General features: G+C 53.9%; 1 protein-coding gene across 1 annotated transcript in view; it reads left to right on the top strand.

The window, feature by feature from the left end:
- Nucleotides 1-168: 168 nt before the first annotated feature.
- SETD1A (SET domain containing 1A, histone lysine methyltransferase) overlaps nucleotides 169-25,678 on the top strand; it is a 28,786-nt gene continuing 3,276 nt past the window's right edge. Inside the window, 17 exon segments of the mRNA XM_056137685.1 lie at nucleotides 169-1,216; nucleotides 1,957-2,121; nucleotides 2,314-2,409; nucleotides 4,860-5,130; nucleotides 6,889-7,010; nucleotides 7,371-7,600; nucleotides 7,861-8,698; nucleotides 8,798-8,875; nucleotides 8,877-9,584; nucleotides 9,970-10,146; nucleotides 10,279-10,366; nucleotides 10,826-10,983; nucleotides 11,279-11,366; nucleotides 14,090-14,431; nucleotides 23,694-24,737; nucleotides 25,286-25,458; nucleotides 25,544-25,654. Coding sequence (XP_055993660.1) covers nucleotides 1,972-2,121; nucleotides 2,314-2,409; nucleotides 4,860-5,130; nucleotides 6,889-7,010; nucleotides 7,371-7,600; nucleotides 7,861-8,698; nucleotides 8,798-8,875; nucleotides 8,877-9,584; nucleotides 9,970-10,146; nucleotides 10,279-10,366; nucleotides 10,826-10,983; nucleotides 11,279-11,366; nucleotides 14,090-14,431; nucleotides 23,694-24,737; nucleotides 25,286-25,458; nucleotides 25,544-25,654 — 4,674 coding nt within the window. The 5' untranslated portion in view covers nucleotides 169-1,216; nucleotides 1,957-1,971.

Here is a 25,678-nt window from a genome sequence, read left to right as displayed (position 1 = left end):
ACTAGCACCCTCAAGCCGTTGCTGCCCTCTAGCGGCCAGAATCATGTAAGCAAGAGGGTGTCTTCCCCCCACCACCTCGCCTCCGGCCCGCGGAAAGCAGCGGGCACTAGGACCACGCTGCCGAGAGACTCGCTCGGCCTACCCTTTACCACGCAGGTCACTTTAGGAGAGGTGTTCTGGGGATGTACCCCGCCTCGGGCACGCGAAGCTCGCGTTCTTCCACTGAGCTACATCCTCAGCACCCCTAGTCGGTAATTTTTTTTTTACAAGACCCGTCCCAGGGGCCTCGACGCCCTCCCAGGCTTATAACTTTGCAACAGCATCCGAAAAACGCGAGCCTCCTCTGCAGGCCTCAGTCTCCCCGTCCATCAAATGGGCATCTGAGGCAGCTAGAGGTCCAGGGGATAACGGTTCTAGGAGGCGCCCAACACACCGATTGGATGGCCGCCGTGCGCGGTATTTTTCCACCTCCGGGCGCCCCTCCCAGCCCGCCCGGTTTCCGCGGGTCCTCCAGGAAGCGGCCCCGCGCGCCGGGCCCCGCCCACAGGCCGGGCCGCGGCGCGGGGCCCCTCCCCGGGGTTGCTCGGGCTCCGCGCTCCTCGGCCGAAAATTCGCCTCCGGCTCCGAGGGGAGCGTGGGGCCGGGTGGGGACGGGCCCGCGCCCCGAGTGGCGCTGATAAGAAAGCTCCAGGACAAGTGGCCGGCTCGGCCCACTTGGGCTTTATTTCCCGGACTCCGCCGCGGCCGGGGAAGGGACAGCGACCTGCGCGGCCCCGCACCCGTGGCGAATCTGCAGCTCCGGCGCCCGCGGGCCGAGCGCGGCCGGCGCAGGGAAGAGGAGCGAGGAGCGCGCATCCTGCTCGCCGCTCCGCCCCGCCCGCCCGCCTGACGAATCTGCGCCTGTTGGACGCGCCGCTCGGCTCTGCCCAGCCCTGGCCGGCCGCCCCCCCGGCCCCGCCCCCTCCTCCTCGGGGACCAGCCGCCGCTTTCGTCGCCGCCGATTCGTCAAGGACCCCGGGCCGGAGCAGCCGGAGAGCGGCGGGGAAGCCCAGTCTCCGGGGGATGCGGCCCCGCGCCAGGCCCCCTGAGCAGCTACTCTCGAACCGTAGCGGGCGCCGGCCGAGGCGGAGCGCTTCTCCTCGGCCCCGTGCGTCTCCCGGCGGCGCCCGTGGCGAAAGTGCGAATGTGGACGCGGAGCCCGCTGGGCCTCTCGCAGGTGGCGGTGGTGTTTGGTGCGCGCGCCGGGGAGGTGGTGGTGGTGGGGGGGCGCCGCCGCCGCCACCGCTGCGGGGCCGGGTCTCGCGCTGCTGCCGCCGCCGCCGCCGCCTCGCGCCGCTGAGGTGCCGCGCGCGGGGGGGGAGGGGAGCCGCTCGCCGCGAGCGGGTGAGTGGGGCCGCGTCGCGCGTGCGCGGAGATGGGGGCCCCGAAGGCGCCGGAGCGGGAGGAGAGGGCAGCGGCGCGCGAGCCCCCCACCCCCCCCGCGCGCATTCGGGGCCGAAGCCGGGTCTCGGGCTCGGTCTCGCGGTGTTTCCAACGCCCCGAAGAGGTGCCACCTCTTGGCCAGAGGCTCCGGGCACGGGGACGGGAGCGGGTGTGTGGGAGCGGGAGCCGGGCTCGGCCCGGGCCGCTGGCCGGTGAGGAGGCGGGAGGGGGCGGGGCCTCAGGGGGCGGGGGAGGGGTCTTGCGCCGAGGCCAAGTGGGGCGCGAGCTGGGGAGAGCGGGAAGGTAAGGGGGCGCGAGATGGGCCTGGGGGGGCCTTTGGGGAGAGTTGGGAGGTGGAGGGAGAATGGGGTGTTGTGGAGGGAGGTACTTGGGGGGAGGACATCAGGAGGAGCCGCTGGTCGTGGTAAGGGGGTCGAGAGGGGTGATGAGAGACCCTGGAGCCTGCGCTTGTAGGTGGCCAGGGGGTCAGGCCTGAGTCCTGAGCCCCCTTCCGTGGTGTCTCTTACCTCGCAGTGTAAATGAGCAAAGATGGATCAAGAAGGTGGGGGAGATGGGCAGAAGGCCCCGAGCTTCCAGTGGCGGAACTACAAGCTCATCGTGGATCCTGCCTTGGACCCTGCCCTGCGCAGGCCCTCTCAAAAGGTGTACCGCTATGATGGAATCCACTTCAGTGTCAACGTGAGTGCTCCGGAGCTGTCCTTGCCATCTTAGTGGACTCTATGGCCTGACTCACCAGGTTTCCTCTTCAGCACTGAGAATTTCATTCATAACCTGCCAGGCAGCCAGAGCCTGGCACTTTTGCCCCGGGGGTCTCACTCAGTAACATGGTTTCACCGTGAGCTATCTTTCTGTTACTACTTTCATTCCTAGGACTCCAAGTATATACCCGTCGAAGACCTTCAAGATCCTCGTTGCCATGTCCGATCGAAAAACAGAGACTTCTCCCTCCCAGTTCCTAAGTTCAAGGTATGTGTCTGCTGCTCTCCTCGTGGGGTGCCCATTGGAGGCTGAGGCTGAGGGGATCCTGGTTAGTACTCCAGTCTTAACTTCGTGTAATGAAGAGGGTTTTTTTTTTTTTTTTTCAGTGAATTGCTGTCAGAATCTAACAACCTCAGGTTGTGAGGCTGACTTGTTCTAGGCAAGCGGTAGATACTCTAGAAAGATACTGGTGAGGTATCCTAAGCATGGGTCTTGACTTGAGGGCTGGAAGAAAGGTTTAGTGTATCTGCTCTGCTGTCACACTGTATTCAGAGCGTCATGACGTGATTGTGGGACTCCATTCTGATGTCCTCTCTTCCTTGCCCACTTTTTCAGCTTTTTGATACTCTGTCTTGTTTCTTCATAGCATTTCCATTTCCCAGTCTGCAGGATAATTCTTAGATCTTTAAAGCTTAGTTTTAAAGTTCTCAGTTTCCTTCACTAATGCTTTATGTTTCTTCCTTTTTGTTGTATTTTGTAATTTTTATTTGGTTTTTGAGCCACACCCAATGGTGCTCAGGGTTTACTCTTGGCTCTGTACTCAGGGATCACTTCTGGCTGGACTTGAGTGCCAGGGATTGAGCCTGGGTTGGTTTTGTGCAAGGCACATACCCTACCTGCTGTGCTATCACTCCAGCACCTCTTCATGTTTAAATAAATCATTCATAGGATTTCCTTGTCCCATTTTTTCACTTTGTACACTCTTCTGGACAACCACTTTCACATCTGTGATTTCAGCCTGTCTCGTTCAAACCTATTACCAAATGTTGTTAAGTTCCAGCTAAGATCAGTCTCCTGAACTCTGACTTAGATGTCTGGTGGAGAAATAGGCTGTCTTTGGAGGCTCCACAGGCATCTCAAAGATTCTCTTAATATCTTAATTTTGCTGTCTTCGTTTTTCTGTTCCCTAATGAATGATAGCACAGCTGAACAAGCTTAGAAACCTAGGAATTATCCTGTGATTCTCCTTTATCTGTCACAGAATCTTTGTGAAGTTCTTTGACTTCCTAAATGTATCTAAATTTGTCTAATTCATGTTCTTATATTTGTTTTATCTAGTTTCTTTGTCTCTTTCGTCATTTTGTATACCATGCTACTGATGCTATCTCCTTTGTTTTATTTTTCCATTTTGTTATTTTACTTAGCATTTGTGCATTGGCACTTATGATTAGTGATCTGGCCAAGCCTCATCTCCTTCCTTGATATTTATTGCACAGCAGTGTTTTGTCCTATGTAACAGTTTCTGGAAAATGCCAAATTTCATGCCCAGCAAATCCCTACCATTTTTTGTAAACTCCTGTTTATCTGATAAGCCCTAAGAATAATATCTTTCTGAATTCTTCCCAGCCTCCATTATGAGCAAAGGTTCCTTTCTCTTGGATCCCACATACCATCTTCGGTTGAGATAGTACATACGGCTGATCCAGCTTTGATCCCCTGCACCTCAAATGACCCCCACGCCATGCCAGGAGTGTGTCCCATACCGTCCCTAAGCCCCCCCCCCCCAAAAAAAAACCCACTTGTTGCATCATGTGGTTGTGTCTGTCTCATCTACTTTTCTTCTTTTTGGTTTAGGTTTGGTTTGGGGGTCACGCCCAGCAGTGCTCAGGGCTTGCTGAGCCAGGGATCACTTCTGGTGGACTCCTGGAACTATATGGGCTATTGGGGATCTAACCTGGGTTAACTTTGTGCAAGGCAAGCGCCTTGCCTGCTGTACCATCTCTCCAACCCTGTTGCCTACTTTTCTAAGGAGCAATCTTCCCCGTCTCTGGATTCATGGATCTCAGTCCATGGTCATTCAGTAAAAACCGAGCCAGTGCATTATTTACGTGTAACTAGTTTTTTCAGTTCTGGAAAATGAGCAGATAGGGCACTTGCCCTGCACAAGACTGACCCTGGTTTGATTCCTAGCATTCCATATGGTCCCCTGAGCACTGCTAGGAGTTAGTATAGATACAGGAGTAACCCCTGAGCATCGCTGAGTGTGGTCCAGAATACAAACAGATAAACCTCTCTCCCCAAAAATCCCAAACCCACTTCATGCTTATTCCACAGTTTATATATTTTTAACCTTTTTTTTTTAAATTTTGCTGTTACTCTATGGTGAGGAGAATTTAGGGAAGGGAGGGATTAAAGAGATACTTAGGATGCTTGTGTTACACATGCCAACCAGGGTTCGATCCTGGCACTCTGCATGGTCCCCAGAGCACTGCCAGAAGTGATTCCTGAGTGCAAGGCCAGGAATAACCCCTGAGCATTGCCAGGTGTGGTTCCAAAAAAATCCCAGCTGTTTAGTTGGGGCCACTTTTCCTATTTCCATGTCACTTAGTTTCTGAGTCCAGTCTCACCAGATGTCATGGCTCTCACTAACATTTTTCAAAGGCAGAGGAAGAGTGAACAGCAGTGGGAGCCCAGATTAAAGTTTTTTTTCTCCACAGCTGGATGAGTTCTACATCGGACAGATCCCACTGAAGGAAGTGACTTTCGCAAGGCTGAATGACAATGTGCGAGAGACCTTTCTAAAGGATATGTGCCGAAAGTATGGTGAGGTGGAAGAGGTCGAGATCCTTCTTCACCCCCGTACCCGCAAGCACCTGGGCCTGGCCCGCGTGCTCTTCACCAGCACTCGGGGAGCCAAGGAAACAGTTAAAAACCTCCACCTCACCTCCGTCATGGGCAACATCATCCACGCCCAGCTTGACATCAAAGGTGAGCATGCCTTTGACCGCAGACATGGCGGGGCATCCATGGGATCATACATGTGAGAGCCTTGGGAGTCAGCCGAGCGATTGCCTTCAGGCTTTCTTCTATTTTGGAGCCGTGTGTGTTTCTGAAATCAGCATTTCCTGAAGGATGTATGCATGTATGGTTTGTTCCGCATTTCGGCAGGCTTTGGGTACTATCTAGCTGCATTTGCTAAGAAAACTGGAGGCTTACCCATTACAGGATGAGTAAGGGCTAGTCTATTGCATGGTCAGCTGGGGTCTGATTTGGGGAATGAATTCCCAGGCTCCTGAGTGAAGCCGGGTGGGCTTCTGTGTAGAGGAGCAGTGGAGGCCTTAGGGTGGCGCGTGGCAGAGCTCAGTGCCAGTTGAGAGGACAGGAGGCTGTAGCCACCTTGCAAGTGAAGGCCAAGGCTAATATTGATATATAATCTTTCTTTCTAAACCATAAATATACATTTTTGTGTGAAATCTCGTGGTTATTAAATTGCTGCATATCTTCCCATCTTGGGGGGGGGGGGCTGGGGGTCACACCTGGCAGTGCTCAGGGTTCACTCCTGGTTCTGCACTCAGGGAATTACTCGTGCTTGGGGGACCATATGGGATGCTGACGATCAAACCTGGGTCAGCCGCATGCAAGGCAAAAGCCCTCCTGCTGTACTTTCACCCCGGCCTTCCTCCATCTTTTTAAATTCAGCATATGAGACAAATGAAACACAACTATGGTCTGGGTTGACCCTTTAGACTGCCATTTTGCAACCTTTAGTTTACGGTTTATAAAGCCTGTTGGAATCTAGCATGACATGAGCTGGGTTTGATTCCAGTTCTACCACTGACCACCACTGACGTTGTGCAGATCAACTTTCTTTAAGCTTAAAAAGCAAGGTTTGCGGGGCTGGAGCGATAACACAGTGGGTAGGGCGTTTGCCTTGCACACGGCTGACCTAGGTTCGATTCCCGGCATCTGATATGGTCCCCTGAGCACCATCAGGAGTAATTCCTGAGTGCGTTAGCCAGAAGTAACCCCTGTGCATCACCAGGTGTGACCCAAAAAGCAAAAAGAAAAAAGAAAAAAAAAAAAAGCAAGGGTTACTGATGCATCTGGTAATCACCTGGCATAGAGATAAGTGTGAAGTGTTGGGGCCAGAGCGATAGCACAGGGGGTAGGGTGTTTGCGTTGCACGTGGCTAACTCAGGTTTGATTCCCAGCATCCCATAGGGTCCCCGAGCACCACCGGGAGTAATTCCTGAGTGCATGAACCAGAAGTAACCCCTGTGCATTTTTTGGGTGTGACCCAAAAAGAAAAAAAAGGAAAAAAGTGTGAAGTGTTTATAAACCAAAATGCTGCGGATGGGAAGGGGGAACCACGCCTGGCATGATCCGTACACCATGTGCCCCCACTTAGTGTGACTGGGTGTGGCTCTGATTGCCTTCAGAACTGCCAGGCGTGCAGTGCTCAGCCAGGTATCACCAGGAGTGGTCCCTGAGCTCTGACGACCATGAGGAAGGGCCCCCATTCACCCAAAGGGAAAAAAAACCGTCAAATGTCATACATTATGTCATTTGTGATAAGTTTGAGGTAGAGATGAGGTAGGACACCCAGCTTTAGAACTGAAATCCCCGAATTCAAGAAACTTTCAAGAAATTGTCGGAAGTTTGAGGCCTGGGAAAGAACTGGGAATACGAAATCAGGACGGAGCTGTTGGATTCTCCTGACTGTGGGTTCCTGTTTCTTTCCTGCAGGACAGCAGCGAATGAAGTACTACGAGCTGATAGTCAACGGCTCCTACACCCCTCAGACGGTGCCCACGGGAGGCAAGGCCTTGAGTGAGAAGTTCCAGGGCTCTGGCGGGACCACTGAGACGGTGAGAAGCCTGTGCTTGCTGCTCTCTTCAGCGCGTGGGCAAGGTTCCTGGGCGTCAGGAGGTGTTTGGGACATCGAGTTTTACTGATGAGTATAGTAAAAGCCAAGAAAACAATTCTCAGGGGTTGCTCCTGACTCTGCACTCAGGAATTACTTCTGGCGGTGCTTGGGGGGACCATATGGGATGCCGGGGGTGGGTGGAACTCGGGTCGGCCGCTTGCGAGGCAAACACCCTACCCGCTGTGCTATCACTCGCCCAGTTGCTTTTGAAAGACGGGAAGGTGGGGTTCTGTTTGGGGAGGAGCGGGTTGTCAGGGGACATTTGTTCTCATCCTTTCTTTCTGCTCCACGCTGCCTGCAGACTGAGTCCCGCCGCCGCTCATCCTCGGACACGTCCACCTACCCAGCAGGCACTGCCGTGGTGGGCACGCCTGGCAATGGCACCCCCTGCTCCCAGGATACAAGCTTCTCCAGCAGCCGACAGGACACCCCATCTTCCTTCGGCCAGTTCACCCCTCAGTCCTCCCAAGGAACCCCCTACACGTCTCGGGGCAGCACCCCCTACTCTCAGGACTCTGCCTACTCCAGCAGGTGCTGAGTAATCACTTTCCAGAACTGCCCTTGGGAGCTGATTCTGGGAGCTGCCCCTGGGGGAAAGGAAACCTGGGGCCTGGGGCAGAGGGTTGGGGGCGTCACTGGCTTCTGCCAAGAAAGCCCTGCATTCCGGGACTAATTTCTGACTGGAACTCGACAGCATTGAGCCGTTTTGGGGTTTGGTGCTTAGAGACCAGCTAAGGTTTGGACATACAGCGCTGACCTCGCTAACCCCTGCAGTTTTTCTTTGTTTTCAGCACTACTTCAACCTCCTTCAAGCCCCGGCGGTCAGAGAACAGTTACCAAGACTCCTTTTCCCGCCGCCACTTCTCCGCCTCTTCCGCCCCCACGACCACCTCTGCAGCCATCTCCGCCACCACTGCAGCTCCCGCCGCGTCCTCTGCCTCTTCCTCCTCATTGTCCTCGTCCTCCTCGTCATCTTCATCCTCTCACTTTCGTGGTTCTGACGCAAATTACCCAGCATATTATGAAAGCTGGAATCGCTATCAACGCCATGCTTCCTACCCTCCCCGCCGGGCAACTCGAGAGGAGCCCCCGGGGGCCCCCTTTGCCGAAAATACAGCTGAGCGCTTTCCACCTTCCTACACCTCCTACTTGCCCCCCGAACCCAGCCGGGCCTCTGACCAGGACTACCGGCCGCCCGTCTCTGAGGCTGCGCCCCCAGAGCCTCCAGAACCTGGTGGAGGCGGGGGGGGCGGGGGGCCCAGCCCTGAGCGAGAAGAAGCCCGGAGCTCCCCGCGCCCCGCCTCTCCGGCCCGTTCAGGCTCCCCGGCCCCCGAGACCACCAATGAGAGCGTGCCCTTCGCCCAGCACAGCAGCCTGGACTCCCGCATCGAGATGCTGCTGAAAGAGCAGCGCTCCAAGTTTTCGTTTCTGTCCTCTGACACCGAGGAAGAGGAAGAGAACAGTACTGGCCCAGGGACGCGAGAAACGGGCAGCGAGGTGCCTTCAGGGTCCAGTCACGGGCCCTGCACGCCCCCTCCAGCTCCAGCTAATTTCGAGGATGTGGCACCGACAGGGAGTGGGGACCCCGGGGCTGTCCGGGAGTCTCCTAAGGCCAATGGGCAGAGCCAGGTGAGAGGTTGGGGCCTGGGCGGCTGGGCCGGGCCAAGGGGGAGGAGGGCAATCAGGACGGCAGGCAGAGGCTTCCCGTGACCCTCTGCTCTCCCGCAGGCTTCTCCGTGCTCTTCTGGAGAGGACATGGAGATCTCCGACGATGACAGGGGTGGCTCACCGCCTCCGGCCCCCACGCCCCCCCCAGCAGCCTCCGGCACCCCCGCCTCCACCCCCGCCTCCACCTCCCTACCTGGCTGCCCTTCCTCTCGGCTACCCTCCCCACCAGCCCGCCTACCTCCTCCCGCCCCGGCCCGATGGGCCGCCCCCGCCGGAGTACCCACCACCCCCGCCACCGCCCCCCCACATCTACGACTTCGTAAACTCCCTAGAGCTCATGGATCGACTTGGGGCGCAGTGGGGAGGGATGCCCATGTCCTTCCAGATGCAGACCCAGATGTTAACTCGACTCCATCAGCTGCGGCAGGGCAAAGGATTGACTGCTGCCTCAGCTGCCCCCCCCAGTGCAGCTTTCGGGGAGGCCTTCCTCCCGTTCCCGCCCCCGCAGGAGGCCCCCTACGGTTTGCCTTACGCTCTGTATACGCAAGGGCAAGAAGGCCGAGGGGCATACTCCCGGGAGGCCTACCCGCTGCCTTTGCCCATGGCCGCCGAGCCCCTGCCCTCCTCCTCTGTCTCAGGAGAAGAGGCCCGGCTGCCTCCCAGGGAGGAAAGCGAGCAGGCCGAGGGCAAAGTCTCGCCAGCGGCTGGCACCGTGGGCCGTGTACTGGCCACCCTTGTCCAGGAGATGAAGAGCATCATGCAGAGAGACCTCAACCGCAAGATGGTGGAAAATGTGGCCTTCGGTGCCTTTGACCAGTGGTGGGAAAGCAAGGAGGAGAAGGCCAAGGTGAGGGCCGGTGTCTGGGACTGGCCTTCCGGGTTGCAGGGAATAGAGGAGAGAAACTTGGGGGCCGTGCTAGGCAGCCAGGGTTAGGGTGCGCAGCAGAGCAGACGGAGCCTGGTGGTCGGGAGAGCCTTCTCTTGGTCTCCGCTGCGGGCTTCAGTGGCTGGGCCTTCCGTTTCCTTGAATGTCCGCCGTCAGTTTCTCTGGCTTCCGAGTGGGAATAACAGAGAAGGTTGTGGACGGGGAGAGGTCTTGAGAGTTCTGTGCGGTGTGTAGGGCCGTACAGCGGGCTGTGGCGTAGAGCTGTGTGTGAAGGAGTGGGCGGAGGCGTTGCTGTCTTCCTGGGGCCTGGGATGGTCCTGGGGCTCAGACCCCCTACCGCCTGCAGCCATTCCAGAACGCGGCCAAGCAGCAAGCCAAGGAGGAGGATAAAGAGAAGACAAAGCTCAAAGAACCAGGCATGCTGTCCCTCGTAGACTGGGCCAAGAGCGGGGGCACCACGGGCATCGAGGCCTTCGCCTTCGGCTCAGGGCTCCGAGGCGCTCTGCGGCTGCCATCTTTCAAGGTGCTCGGAATCGTGGGTTTGCTGGCTTGCCGGTTAGAGTGGGGAGGAAAGGAAGGGAGCTCGTTTCCTTGGGATAGTGGCTTTGGGGCACAGGTGTCCTCCGTTCTAAAGGAACCTCTCCCCATCATCCAGGTGAAGCGAAAAGAGCCTTCAGAGATTTCAGAGGCCAGTGAGGAAAAGAGACCGCGGCCCTCGACTCCGGCTGAGGAAGATGAAGATGGTGAGTGAAGCCAGACGATGTTGCCAGGTCCTGGCAGAGGGTTTGGCGTAGGGTTTGAGAAGTAGGCATCTCTGAGCCATAGCTCCGCATCAGACATTTAGTTCCTATGGAACCTTCCTGCCAGTTTGCCCCAGTTCTCAGTGAACAGCCTGCATGGCTGGGGAGCTTCTTGTTGAGTCCAGTCTGCTGCCTCGGAGACCCACTGGCCTTCTGACCATTTGGGCTGCCCAGAAAAGGATGAAAGCTAAACTGAGCGTGATATGTTTAAACCTGTCTGAAGTATTCAGAAACTCCGGGATTTTTTTGTGTTTTCCTGCTGGTTCTTAATGTGAGGCCTGTCTTGTGGGACTATCAGGAAGCTCAGCAGTGGTGTAAGCGCAGCTCCTTTCGCAGGGTAGGGGAATGGTTGTTGTTATTGTCAATGGTCAACTGTCCTCACTACCACTCACCTGGGCCTAGACCCTGAGCGAGAGAAGGAGCCGGGAGAGCCGGGACGCACAGGGCCCAAGCCTGCAAAGCGGGATGAAGAGCGTGGCAAGACCCCGGGCAAGCACCGCAAGGCCTTTGCTCTGGACAGCGAGGGCGAGGAGGCGTCCCAGGAGTCCTCCTCGGACAAGGTGAGCGGGCAGCCGGGGCCGGCTGCCTCTTCCTGACTCCACCTACCAGTCCCACCAGTCTCTCTGTCTCCTGGACAAGCAGTTGTCCCTCTAAAAGGATTTTTTTTACCCCGCTTTTGGGGGTGAGAGGGAGGCCACACTGGCAATGCTCAGGGTTTCCTCTTGGCTCTGCGCTCAGGAATCACTCCTGTTGGGATGCTGGGGGTCGAACCCAGCCAGCCTTGTGCCCTGTGGGCTGTGCTATCGCGCGGGCTTGTCTTTTTTCTGTTAGTTCCTATTTTTCTCTTTCCTTAAGGATGAGGAGGATGAGGAGGAAGATGAGGAAGATGAAGAACGTGAGGAAGCCATGGATACTACAAAGAAAGAGACAGGGGCCTCAGACGGTAAGCACAGATTTACTGAAATTGGATTCTCTTTATGGTCAAAGGGTTGCAGCTCCCCCAGCCTTCTCCTGGGGCCAGATACCCTTCTGCTGGGTTTAGTGGCCACCTTGGCCATGCCAGGTGCAGCTCTCATGCAGATTCTTTGGCTCCCTTGGCTTATTGTAAACCTGAATAACTAGAATGTTCCTTCCTGCTGGCCTCTACCTCAAACTGCTCTCCCCGGAAGACAGCCCAGCAAAGCGAGTTTCCTCAAGCCCTTGACCTGTGTTCTGCTGTCCTTGGTCCTCCCATACTGGACCTTTCTACTCTGGCTGTGCTTCCATCCCCTCCCCGTGCCGCTGTCACCAGATACAGTTCTGTTTTCATTTCTCCATGTTCATTGGGGCCTTGAGTACATGATTTGGTCTTTTATTTTCTTTCAACCACCAGTGTGGCCTTCCCTCCACCAGTGTCCCTAGATTCCCTTAAACCCTCCAGTTTGCCCCCTTGGCAAATAGCAAATTTATTTCATATTGCTTGTCCCGAGAAAACTTGAAGGAACAAATGGAATTACCAGACAGTAAATCCAAAAAAGTCCATTACTATTATGATTTGAAGAGAATTAAAATGTAAAAGGGAAAATCTGAATTACATGGAAGTTCAAAATGTTTTACCCAAAGTAATATTGGTTTTATATTAGAAAATATACATTTTGATTAAATGCCAGAATTAATAAGTAAAAGATTGCAATAAAAATTTATATGGATATAAAAAAACTGATCAGACATAGAGCATTTTATATAAATAAGGTGTTAAATTCGTTATTGAAAATGGATAAAATCCCCTAGCAAGCTAGCAGTAAACATACCTTTCTTGCTCTACTGGAGGGTAACTATGGGTGTGAGCCATACACAGCGCCACGTGCAGGGAAGTTCTCTTCTTTAAAGAAGTTCCTTTAATTCTTGCAAAACTGGTTTTAAATCATAATGTTTAAATAAAGTTTTTCCAAAAAATGGTTTTTAGGCTCTGAATTCCCTGAGCTCTTGCCTGTCTCTGAAGCTCTGCCTCATCCTTCAAATCTGAATGAAAATTGGGCTGGCTGGGGTATTTGTGGTGAGGTGTTCATTTCGTTCAGTTTTTGTACTGTTTCCCTCCCTTCTCAGTTGTAGTCTTCTCATTTGATGGATCGTTGTGACTCTTAAGAGCTTACTTTTGTATAAGTTTCTTGTTTGATCTTTTTTTTTTTTCCCTTTTGGCTCACAACTGGCGATGCTCAGGGGTTACATCTGGCTCTGCACTCAGGAATTACTCCTGGCGGTACTCAGGCTACCCTATGGGATACTGGGGATTGAACCCAGGTCAGCCGTGTGCAAAGCGAATGCCCTACCTGCTGTACTATGCCTCCAGCCCCTTGTCTCCGTTTTTGCCAATTGAATGTTCTTGAATTTGTCATCTGCTTTGTTCCTATTATCACGCCTTCCTTGCTTAGATTCGAAACTCAGCAGTTCTGACTGGCTTCCTTATTTCCATCCTTTCCCTGGCATACCAGTCTATTTCCCCTCTGCTGAGAGAACCCCATTTCTAAAATGCACACCTATTATTCCCCTATAGGCTCTTGACTCCTTTTCTATGAGGTGATTCCTTAGATGATATTTTGTTGGGTAGGGGAGGAGGATGGGTCATATTCAACCATGCCAAGGGCTACTCTTTGTCTTGTGCTCAATAATTATTCTGGGTGGAGATTTAGGGACCATATTTAGTGCCAGGGATTGAACCCATGTGCATGGCAGGTAGCCTACCACTGTATGTTGCTCTGGTCCAGTTCTGGGGTTTCTTACAGCCTCCCAGAGGTAGATGGACATATAACATCTTTACACTGAATCTTTTTCATTCAGGCAAAGTGATTTTAGTTTTGGGGCCATACCCAGTGTTGCTCTGGGCTCATTCCTGACTCTTTGTGATGCTGGGGATCGAACCCAGGTCTGTGCTTAGTACTGCTATCATAGTGGACACCCCTACCCTCTGTATTATCTCTTCAGCCCTACCCCACTTCCCCCCCCTTTCTCTTTCTCTCTCTCTCCCTCTTTTCCTCTCTCCCTTTCTCTCCCTCTCTCCTTTTTGGGTCACACCCAGCGATGCTTGGGGATTACTTCTGACTCTGCACTCAGAAATGACTTCAGGCAGTGCTTAGGGAACCATATGGGATGCCAGAGATTGAACCCAGGTCGGCTATGTACAAGGCCCGATGTACCAGGCTCTGGTCCTGGTCGCCCTTCTCTCTCTCTCTCGGCTTTTGAGTCATACCTGGGGTTTACTCTTGGCCTGTGAGGACTCCGGGCACTAAATGGGGTGCTGAGGACTAAACCCAATCAGCATGTACAAGGCAAGCACCTTTTCCACCATACTGTCACTCCAGTCCTCATTTGGTCTCTTTCCTGCCCACTGACTGTGAGGGCTGCAGCTGGGCTGCTGAAAACCTGTCTCTAAAGACTTGCGTTGGGACAGGTACTCTCCAACTCGACCATCTTTTCCTGTTGGGTCGATTCTTAGCATATTTTCCTTTATGCTGAACCAGGCTTCAGCCCTTCCTGCTCAAGCCCATGACACTGAATAAATTGGCGACTTGAGCAGCCCCCTAAGGGAAGCGCCCCCGAGTCCTTGGTGTAGCACCTAATGTGTCCAGAAGGGGCTCGGCAGAGGAGCTGTCCTCCCACCTCGCCTGACTGCCCCTTCTGGATTTCCAGGCGAGGACGAGGACAGCGATTCGTCCTCCAAATGTTCTCTGTATGCTGACTCAGATGGCGAGAACGAGAGCACGTCGGACTCTGAGAGCAGCAGCACGTCCTGTGCCTCATCTTCCTCCTCCTCCTCCTCCTCATCATCATCCTCGTCATCGGAGTCCTCCTCGGAAGAGGAAGAGGAAGAGGAAGAGGAGCAGCCAGCAACCGTACCCTCAGCCTCATCACCTCCGCGAGAAGCTCCTGCACCCCTGCCCGCACCTGTGGAGGAGCCCAAGCCGGAGAGAGCAGCGGGCTCCCCCATCACGGCCCTCCCCGAGCAGGAGAAGTCTCCAGCCAGGTCCCCAGGTAGGCTGCGGGGGTGTGGACGGTCTTCCTGTGTATGGAAGGACAGCCAAGGATTGGGGACATTTAGGGCCATACCTGGCGGTGCTCAAAGCTCACTTCTGTTGTTGTTGTTGTTGTTGTTTGCAATTTTTGGGTCACACTCGGCGATGCTCAGGGGTTACTCCTGGCTCTGCACTCAGGAATCACTCCTGGCAATGCTTGGGGGACCATATGGGATGCTGGGAATCGAACCCGGGTCGGCCGCTTGCAACGCAAATGCCCTTCCCACTGTGCTATCGCTCCAGCTCCTCAGGGGTTACTTCTGAGGGGTTGGTGGTTGCTCCTGGCAGAACTCAGGGTTTGATCTGCCATACCAGGATCAATCCAAACTCCTGGATCAAACCAAACTCCTGAGTCTCTGTCCTGCATCTCTGGCTCTTCCTAGTGATATATTGACTTGTAGTTCTTGTTTGGTTTTTCCTTTGCTGTGCCAAGGATAAAGTTCAGGTGGTCTTGTATCCAAGGCAAGCTTTCTACCGCTGAGCCATATCCCCAGGCAACTGTCCATTGTCCACTGTCCACTGTCCTCCCGTTGTTCATCAATTTGCTTGAGTGGGCCCAGTAATGTTTCCATTTTGAGACTTGTTACTGTGTTTGGCATATCGAATGGGTCACGAGTAGCTTGCCAGGCTTTGCCGTGCGGGTGAGATACTCTCGGTAACTTGCCGGGCTCTCCAAGAGGGGCGGAGGAATCGAACCCGGCTCGGCCGGGCTGGATGTGTGCAAGGCAAACGCCCTACCACTGTGCTATCGCTCCAGCCAACTACTATTTTAAAACCCTTTTTTTGGGGGGGGGGGGGGAGGGAATATGTGTTGAATGCTGGGGGCGGGGGCTCCCAGTTCTCAAAGGGACCGAGTGACCTCTTCGAGCAATTTCAGCCAGTTTTTGGCCATTGAAAATGAGGGCTTTGGGGTGTGGTCCTACATGGGTCTCCTGTGCTGGGCATCACTCCGTCACTCTGCTGGTGCTTTGGGGCCATCGGGCCTACAGTTGATAATGGTGAAGAGACCATGTGGTGCTTGGGGATAATTTTGAATCAGCTTCATGCTGGGCATGCCCCTTAACTATCTCTCTAGCCCTAAAGCCCCATTTTTGATGGGCTTGCAGGTGTCAGAAGGACAAATAGATCATAATGACTTTTGTTTTGGGTCACACCTGGCGACGCTCAGAGGTATCTCCTGGCTCTGTACTTGGGAATCACTCCTGGCGGGCTCAGGGGTCCATATGGGATGCTGGAGATTGAACGTGGGTTGGCTGCATACAAGGCAAGCGCCTTCCCTGTTATACTGTAGTTCTGGCCCCAATAATGAATGGACTTTTACCTGGAACTGGATTCTGGCTTTGCTTTCCTTTGTGGATTTTTACGTTTAATGTTATTAATGGATTTTCCTTTGGTTTTGGGGTCTTGCAGCCACAGCACCTCCTGGTGCTGAGGGATCATGCGGTGCTGGGAGGCAGACCACAGGGAGCTGTGTGCATGGCAAGCGCCTTCACCCCGTGCCAGCTCTCTGGGCCCTCACTGTTGTCATAGCACAGACATATCTAATGCAACGTGTATTCACTGAATGCTTAAGTTGGTGCATGGGATTCTTGCTATGCTCTGTAGAACCTTTCATTCATACATGGGAAGAGTTGAGTAAAAAGAAAAAAGTACCTGTGATATGCATCATGGGGAAAAGATGGGGTTCTCTGAGATGCCAAGCACATCTGAGGGATCTCCCCTGATGACTTTTGGCTGGAATCAGACAATGCCAGAATGAGAGAGAGATTAGCAGTGCAAAGGCCTTCATGGAAAGAGCAAGGAAATGAAAGAGCCTTCTGAAGATCGGTTCTTCAGGGAGGACAGAGTTGGCTGAAACTCAGGCAGGAACGAAGGTTGGGCCATGCTCACTGAGTAGTCTGTGTTTGGAATTTGGTCTTTAGGTGAGGGAGTGAAATAACATGTGTTTAGAAAAGATGTAGTGCAGAGAAAATTTGGAGGGATCTGAATTTATGCAGAGATGTTTAAGAGGTTTCTGCAGTTAATAATGCAGTCAGCAGTGGGAATTTGGACTGTAGCATTTCTGTGATGGAGATAGTAGCTCAGGTTTCCTTATTTGTGTTTTGGGGCCATATCAAGCACTCAGGAACTATTCTTGGCTGTGCTCGAGTGACCCCTGGAGTGCTTGGGGGACCATGTGTGGCGCTGGAATCTAACCAGATCTACTGCATATAAGACAAGCACCTTTTTTTGGGGGGGGTGGTCATACCCAGCGATGCACAGGGGTTCTGGCTCTGCATTCAGAAATTACTCCTGGCGGTGCTCAGGGGGCCATATGGGATGCTGGAAATGGAACCCGGCTCGGCCACATGCAAGGCAAATGCCCTTTCCACAGTGCTATCGCTCCAACCCCAAGTCTAGCACCTTAACCTTATACTCTCTCTTTGACCAGTAGCTCAGTTTTTTCTGATTTTGTTTTGTAATTCGGGGGAAGGGGGTCTCCCCAGCAATGTTCAGGAGGCTTGGGAGTAACACCTGACCACTTAGTAGTACTAGCCAGGAATTGAACACGGCCTTCACGTGCAGGACATGTACTCTTAGTCCTTGAACTCTCTCTGGACCAGTGACTGAGATTTTAAGGTATACTTGAAAGCTGCAAACAGCCTTCCACAGATCTCACACTTGAACGGAGTTGGGGATCTGTGAACACCATAACCACATGGAGACCTAACACAAACCCAGGTGGGGAGTCTTTTATTGTACCCCAGATACCTCTTGGAGAGCAGGAGAGCCTGTGAAATCCCAGGTCAAAGGGCCTGTCAGGTTTTTTTTTTGTTGTCTTTATCAGCAAGGTAAGAAGGAAAATTGCCACAATGTCAGATTTGTATTTCAGAGGATTATTCAATTCTAGGAGAAAGAATTGAAAAAGGTGGAAAAGGTGAAGGAGGAGAAATTGACAGCTAAAAGAGATGTATTTTGGGGTCAGACCTGGTGATGTGAAGACCTGCTCCTGACTTTCTGCCATATTTAGTGGACAGTGTAGTGTCAGGAATTGAACCTAGGCCTCCTGAATTCAAAGCATGCACTCCAACCCTTTGAGCTATCTTTGCAGCCCTAAGAGAAGCACCTGAACCAAACCTTTACACGTACCTCCAGGACCTGTAAAAATGAGGCACCGAAAGTCAAAGGGGGACGGAGGACCTGGGAGAAATTTTGGAGATACAAATATTTGCTTAAACAGCAGGGGAGGAAATCCAAGAAGGAGAACTAGAATTAGGGGGAAAATGGATATGTTTAAGTTGGGGTTCAGTTTGAGATATCAGGACCTCCAGATAGAAACAGGCAATTAGAGGGAAGAGCAGCCCCCGCACCCCGTGACCCCGGGAACACAGCTTAGAGCGATCTCCAAGCACCAAGCCTCAAAGCTAAAAGGCTTTGGGAGGGAGGGTAGTTCTCAGGTCTGGGGTACATGTTTTTTCATTTTTTTAATTTTTCCAGTTCACATCTAGCAATGCTCAGGGGTTACTCCTGGCTCTACACTCAGGAATCACTCCTGGTGATGCTCAAGGGACCATATGGGGTGCCAAGGATCTAACCTGGGTCGGCCACATGCAAACATGTGCCCTGCCCGCTGAACTATCTCTCTGCCCCCAGCCTGAGGCTTAATCCCTGGTACCTCATGCTCCTTTGAGCACCACCACCTGTGTCGCCAAGCAGTGAGTAAGGAGTAGTCCTCAAGCACTGCTATTTCTGAAGATCAGTAGGTTGTAAATGAGGTAGATATGAGAGTAATGGAAGAATAGACTTACTCCCTTACATATGGTTTGCTATGGAATGAGAAAGGGGTTGTAGCCTTAGATGGGCAAAGAGGAGACTGAGGGGTGGTCAGGGATGGGAAGAAACCAGAGAGCCCAGGGTTCCCAAAGGACCATGCAGCCTGTGTCAGCATAGGGGGCTGCGAAGGCAGTGTGTCCTTTGGGAGCTATTGAATCCGACTGACCACCGGCAAGAATGTCAAGGATAGTCTCTGGCATCCCTGATACCACATATGGGCCCCCAGACCTACCCAGGAGCAAGCTCTGAGCCCCACTGGGTGTGACCCAGAAATGAGGGGGAGGGAGAGAAAGAGTGTGTGTGTGTTTTGAGGTGTTAAAAATTGATAATCCAGTAAACTGGTTGGTGTGTGTGTATGTGCCTGCGCACGCGTCACACCAGAGATTCTCAGGGTTTATTCCTGGCTCTGTGCTCGGAGATCACTCCTGGTATGGTTTGACTATGTGGGGTGTCAGAGATCAAACCCAGGTGTACTGTGCAAGGCAGGCACTTTACCCGCTGTACTGTCACCACAGTCCCATTAACTGGGTTTTTTTTTTGGGGGGGTTGTTATTGGGTCGCACCCAGTGGTACTCAGGGCATACTCCTGGCTCCTGGCTCTGCTATCAGGGATCACTCTAGGCAGGCCTGGGCGACTATATGGGGTGCTGGGGATTGAACCCAGATTGCCTGTGTGCAAGGCAAGTGCACTACTACTCATTGTACTAGTGATCCACACCTCTCCCCTCATTAATTGTTCTTAAGTAATTTTGCGTATCAGATTTCAGACCTTTTGGACCTACCGTGTTGCAGAGTCACTTGGTCTTGCATGTTCTCAGCATCCCTGGTACCGTTTTGCCAATAAGGAGTGGACGGCTTCATGTGATGCTCAGGTTATCCAGCTGGAGTTAGAGAGCAAGAAAAGAAGGCAGGCTTGATGGAGGCTTAGCTTTTTAGGGTGAGACTTGAATGTGTTGATGTACTGAGAGCAATAGGGGCCCTAGAGACTACTTCCTGTTCTGCTGATGGCCAGGAAAGGAAGGGACAGTTGTGGAGTGACATGTCTGGGAAGGAGGACGGCGGACTCCAGGTCTGATGGACATCATCTCCGGAAAGGTGTGGAGATGATAGAAACGTGTGATGTTTTTTCTAAGCCCCTTGGAGAGATCTTGGGCTACACCCAAGGGTACTCCAGACTTCTAGTTCTGTGGAAGGGTCACTGCTGGCAGTGCTCAGGGTCCCATCTGTGCTGCTGGGATCAAACCAGATTGGTGTTGGCAAGGCAAGTGCCTTAGCCCCTGTGCGATGTCCTGCCTGACAGTCTCTCTTCCCCTGAACAGCGAGGAGGACCTTTTCTGAGTAGGAAGGTGCCTTGGAAGTGAGCAGTGTGGGCTAAGAGGCGGTCTTGCAGCGCGGAGCCCTGCTGAAGCTCGGGGTTGAGGTGAAGGGGAGAAAGCAGGTAGTTGGGAAGGATAGACTTGGGGGGCCTCATTGGATTTTTTTTTTAAGTTTTTGGTTTGGGGGCCATACCAGGTGGTGCTTAAGGGTTGCTCCTGACTCCTGACTCTGCACTCAGGGATCACTCCTGGTGGTGCTTGAGGGGGGATACTGGAGATTGATCCCAGGTCAACTATATGCAAGGCAAAAGCACCTTCCCCGCTGTACATCTCACCCCGGGACATCTTTCTTGGTGGGTGGATGTCGTAAGAAGTTTGAACCTACAGGGGCAGCCCTGTAAGGTAAGGGCCAGCCCCTGTGTGGTCTGGGAACACTAGAAAAAAAAAAAGTGTAGGGTTGGAGCTATGTCCAGCAGGCAGGGCACTTGCCCTGCTCATGGCCAACTGGGTTCAATCCCTGGTACCACATGTGGTCCCCCAAAACACCACCAGGGGTGAGCCCTGAGCATAGAGACAGGAGTAAGCCCTGTGCACTGCCAACTGTGACCCAAAAAAGCCCCCAAAAAGTGAATTTTAATTTAGGAGAAAAGAGATGGGCTAGGGGGCTGGAGCGATAGCACAGAGGGTAGGGCGTTTTGCTTGCACGCGACTGACCTGGGTTCGATTCCCAGCATCCCATCTGGTCCCCTGAGCACCGCCAGGAGTAATTCCTGAGTGCAGAGCCAGGAGTAACCCCTGTGCATAGCTGGGTGTGACTCAAAAAATAAATAAATAAGTAAATAAATAAAGGAGTTCTAAAAATTAAAAAAAGAAAAGAAAAGAGATGGGCTGGAGAGAAAAAAATACGGGGAATTGAAATGGTAGAGTAGGGCAAATGAGGGAAGTGGGAAAGGACCAGGGTCATTTTAGGGGGTGACCGGCTGAAACGGGATGGGTGGAGGAAATGAAGCTCACCAACATGTGGGAATGTGAATAAAGTCTCCTAGGAAGGGGTGAGGAAAGAGCAGATTAGGGCAGTTCCCTTGGTTTTTGCAGAATGATAAGGATGTTCAATTTCCCAAGGACACAGCTGGACAGAGGACTATGCTGCCGGGGCCAGAGGCCGGGAGAGGGCTTCTGTGTGGAACCCGAGAAGCCAGCCAGAGCCCCGGCTGCCGTGGGGACTCGTCTCCCCTGTGTTCTCGTTAGTTCTCTGGCAGCTGGGCTTCCTCTGCTTCTCTGTTACCACAGAGGGTGTCTGCGCCTCTCTGCCCAGAGACACGCTCCTCTCCCTCTGTTCCTTCTTCTCAAGAAAGTGCCAGCTCGGGCTGGTTGGGGCAGGGAATCGATCTGATGGACGCCAGGGGCAGGGAATCGGCTGGTCCTGCTAAGAAAGTGTGTGCAGATGCTATACTCACTGGCAGACAACCCCTAGCACAAACTGGGAGTAACCTTGAACATCGCCAGGTGTCGCCACTGAAAGCGACACCATGAAAGGGTTGGGGGCTCAGAAGATGGAGCTGATGGCTCTGGTGTGGGTCTCTTGGCTATGATGCTGCATAGCGTCACTGCCGAGCACACCAGTATGGCTCTTTGTGTGTGTGTGTGTGTGTGTGTGTGTGTGTGTGTGTGTGTGTGTACGCACACGTGTTTCTCACCCAAAAGTGAGAGGGTTGGCATGGTTTCCCTTCAGGATAGGAAGCAAAAGGGAAGTTGTGAAGAAACAGAGCAGCCATTGGGCTCTTCAAGTCCAGGTTTCTAGAGTGGGTCAGGCTAGGCAGGTGTCCCAGCAGTAAAGAGGCTCTTAGAAACTCAGGGCTCCTGTGCTGAGCAGAGTATAGAATGTGGCTTACCCTGTGACTCAGATGCTGCCCCTTAGACCAGGCCCTGAGCCGGCCACCCAGTGACTCTGTAGGTGCAGGAGGCAGATGTGAGACCACAGGGTAGCAGGGAGGACAGGGCATGCGCTGCAGGAGCTCCCCGTGCAGGTCTGGCCGCCATTTGTTAGCCATGTGACCTTGGACCAGCTATTAACAATTTTGCCTCCATTTCTTCATCTGCAATATGGGGTTAATAATAGTATACAGGGACAGTAGAGCAGGTAGGGCATTTGCCTTGCACCTAGGCGACCCAGGTTCAATCCCCAGCATCCTATATTGCCCCCCAAGCACTGTCAGGAGTAATTCCTGAGTGCAGAGCCAGGAGTAACTCCTGAGCATCACTGGTTTTGACCAAAAAAGCCAAAAAAAAAAAAAAAAAAACCCAACCCAGTAGTATTCATCTTGGGGGGTGAAGCAGTAGGGTGCTTGGCATGCATGCCACCGACCTGGGTTCAATTCCTACGACCCCGAGCACAGCAGGAGTGATCCTTAAATGTAAAGTCAGAAATAAGCCCTGAACACTGCTGGATGTGGCTCCCGATCGAAAAAAGACTCCTCTGATCCCATCACCAGGAAGACAGGAGGGAGAGGAAGGCTTGTTTCAGGAACTGTTTCAGCGGGAATGGGGCTCAGTGAAGAGCACTTGTTTTGCACCTGTGAAGCCCTGGTTCAATACTGGCATCATCCCCCACACACATACCCCAAAGAGCAAAAAATAAGCTTTTGAGGTCAAATAGTTCTATTTATGCTTTGTTCGTTTGGTTTGGGGCCACACCTGGTGGTACTCAGGGCTTATACTCAGGGATCACTTCTGGTGGGGTTTTTAGCTGCCCATTGTGCTATGACTCTGGCACCCAAAATAGTTTTATTTAGACAAATTAGAAAAGTGTTACTGTGTCTGGCATATCGAATACTCTCAGAAAAGTGTGAGAGGATAGAAAAAGGGAGAGATTCAAGAGAGAACAGGTGCTGTTTTAAGTTTTACATTGTGTCTTTTCTACCTCACTAACTAGTGTAACTTGTGGTTGAAATAATGGATACTTTGATTCAAGTGTGGCTAATTGTATCCCAGTTATAAAATGTAGCTAGCAAAAAATTGTATTGGTTTGTGCCTAGTTGTGCCTAGTTGTTGCTTGTCACTACTAATTTTGATAAAAGACTAGAAAGTTAAAAAAAAGAAAAAAGAAAAAACATTTGCTGTAATACAGAGATAGTACACCTGCTAAGGTGCTTGCCTTGTATGTGGCTGACCTGGGTTCAATCCCTGGCACCACATACGGTCTCCCCAAGAGACCCCACCAGGAGTGATCCCTATGCACCACGGGTGTGGCTCTAAGACAAAAGAAAAACACTCGTGACAGGGTTCAGGTGCCTGCCTTGTCTAGTCCCCTGAGCACCGCCAGGGGTCACTCTTGAGCACAGAGCCAGGAATACCTGAGCATCGCCAGATCTGGTCCCACCATCCCTCCCTGTGAAATGCAAAACACATTTCCCAAATGTTTCAGGCTGGGGCTCAGCTGCAGAGCTCCGGCCTCGAGTGTCTGAGACAGTTCTGGGCACCAAAACTAGCACGGCAGAAAAAGAAATAAGTCCAAATGTTCTTTCTTTGCGTTCCCACCACACCCCCACTCTCTTCAGTTTGGGAAGTGCCTTTGGGTTTTTCTGTTTGGCTTTTTGGGTCACATCCAGTAGTGCTCAGTGCTTACATCTGGCGGGGCTCGAGAACCTTCCATGTACCATATGTCTCCCATGGGTGCCCAGCTCCAGGGGACAGCAGTGAAATTGCTTGGTGCTGTCTTCCCTGGCCTGACAAGAATTGGTGCTCCGAGCCAGCGCAATAGCACAGTGAGGAGGGCACTTGCCTTGCACACAGCTGACCCAAGATCGATCCCTGGCACCCCCTATGGCCCCCCGAATACTGCCAGGAATAATTCCTGAGTTGTAGAGCCAGGAGTAAGCCCGGAGCATTGCTGGGTGGTCAGTAAATGTTAGGAGCATGGACGATCCGGGGCAAGACCCGTATTGTCAGGGTGCCTGAAGTGCTGAGGAGAGGTGACTGCGTCTATCAGCTGAGGACGCCGGGCTGTGCTGTCCTATTGGTGCTGGCCCTAACCTTAGTTTGGTTTGCAGGGCCGAGGGCTGACCTCCTTTCCCTGTGTGCTTCGTTCCTCAGGTTCTGTGGAGGAACCACCTCCCAGCGTGCCCCAGCCTCCCACCGAGCCTGCGACGGGACCCCCAGCCCCGACTCCCCGCCCCGATGAGCGCCCCTCCTCTCCAATCCCCCTCCTGCCTCCACCCAAGAAACGCCGGAAAACTGTCTCCTTCTCCGCCATGGAGGACGCGCCAGCCCCCGAACCAGCTCCCACTGCCCCGCCACAGGGCAGGTCTCCGGGCCCCGTGTCCCGCAAAGCCCCGCGGGCCGTGGAGCGGACCATACGCAACCTGCCGCTGGACCACGCTTCTCTGGTCAAGAGTTGGCCCGAGGAAGTGGCCCGCGGAGGCCGAAGCCGGGCCGGAGGCCGAGGCCGCTCCACCGAAGATGAGGAGTCGGAGCCGGGGACAGAAGTGGATCTGGCCGTGCTGGCCAACCTGGCCCTGACCCCGGCCCGCCGTGGACCAGCCGCCCTGCCTCCCAGTGAGGACCTGGAGGCCCCGGCTGTGGAAATGGCGGATGAGGCTGAGCCCCCAGCTCCCCTCCTCAGCCACATCCTCCTGGAGCACAACTACGCCCTGGCCGTCAAGCCCCCGCCCTGCACACCGGCCCCGCGACCCCCGGAGCCAGTGCCCGCCCCCGCGGCCCTCTTCAGCTCCCCCGCCGACGAGGTTCTGGAGGCCCCAGAAGTGGTGGTGGCCGAGGCAGAGGAGCCAAGACCCCCGCCACTGCCGCAGCAGGACAGGGAGGACGAGGATGAGGATGAGGAGTCGGAGTCGTCGGAGAGCAGCAGCAGCAGCAGCAGCGATGGGGAGGGCGCCGTGCGCCGCCGCAGCCTCCGCTCTCACGCCCGGCGCCGGCGGCCGCCCCCGCCCCCCCCACGGCCCCCGCCCCCGTCCTTCGAGCCTCGCAGCGAGTTTGAGCAGATGACCATCCTGTACGACATTTGGAACTCGGGCTTGGACTTGGAGGACATGAGCTACCTGCGGCTCACGTATGAACGGCTGCTGCAGCAGACCAGTGGGGCCGACTGGCTCAATGACACCCACTGGGTCCATCACACCAATATCCTGAGCCTCTCGAGCCCCCCGGGAGACAGGCTGGCTATGGCAGGGGGTGGACGTGGGTGGCGGGCTGGGGTGTCTGCCTGCATCGCCCTGTCGCTCTCCCAGTGCTTGCACTTGTCCTGTCCACTGTCCCTCCTTGCTTGGCCTCAGGATTTCTTCTCTGTCCCTCTTTCTCTGCTTCCTACCCCTTTATGTGCCTGCCAGAGTTTTTCTGACCGAAAAGTTGGGACTAAGGGACCAAAGCAGTGGTACAGAGGGTAGAGCACTTGCCTTGCACACCGCTGTCCTGGGTTCGATCCCCAGCACCACCAAGAGTGATCCTGAATGCAGAACCAACCCCTGAGCATTGCCAGGCGTGGCACAAAAACCAGAAAAAGAAAAGCTGGGCCTGAGGGTCATTTCTCTTTCTGTCTTCCGTGCAGCTGAGTATGCTCAGGACCTCTAACTGACATGAGGCGGCTTTTCCTTGAGCTGGGACGGGGCGGGTGCTGGGACCCCAGTAGACCAGCCAGTGAGAAAGCCGTTCCCTTCCTTAACCCCCTGCACTCACCAACCTGAGCACTCCAAAACGCAAGCGGAGACCCCAGGATGGGCCCCGTGAGCACCAGACGGGCTCAGCTCGCAGCGAAGGCTATTACCCCATCAGCAAGAAGGAGAAGGACAGGTACCTGGACGTGTGCCCCGTCTCAGCCCGACAGCTGGAAGGAACAGATGTTCAGGTGAGGCCCTGCCTTGCTGTGTGCCTGGAGCTGCCTGACTCCTTCCCGTGGGCTCTAACCTCTCCCCCTCTCCACACACACACAGGGGACTAACCGAGTGCTCTCCGAGCGCCGGTCCGAGCAGCGGCGCCTCCTGAGCGCGATTGGCACCTCAGCCGTCATGGACAGCGACCTGCTGAAGCTCAACCAACTCAAGGTGGGACGGGGAGAAGGCTGGGCC

Source organism: Sorex fumeus, unplaced genomic scaffold, assembly GCF_029834395.1.
Source record: "Sorex fumeus unplaced genomic scaffold, SorFum_2.1 ptg000126l, whole genome shotgun sequence".
In the NCBI taxonomy this organism is placed as follows: domain Eukaryota; kingdom Metazoa; phylum Chordata; class Mammalia; order Eulipotyphla; family Soricidae; genus Sorex; species Sorex fumeus.
This window is presented reverse-complemented; position numbering and strand designations above follow the sequence as displayed.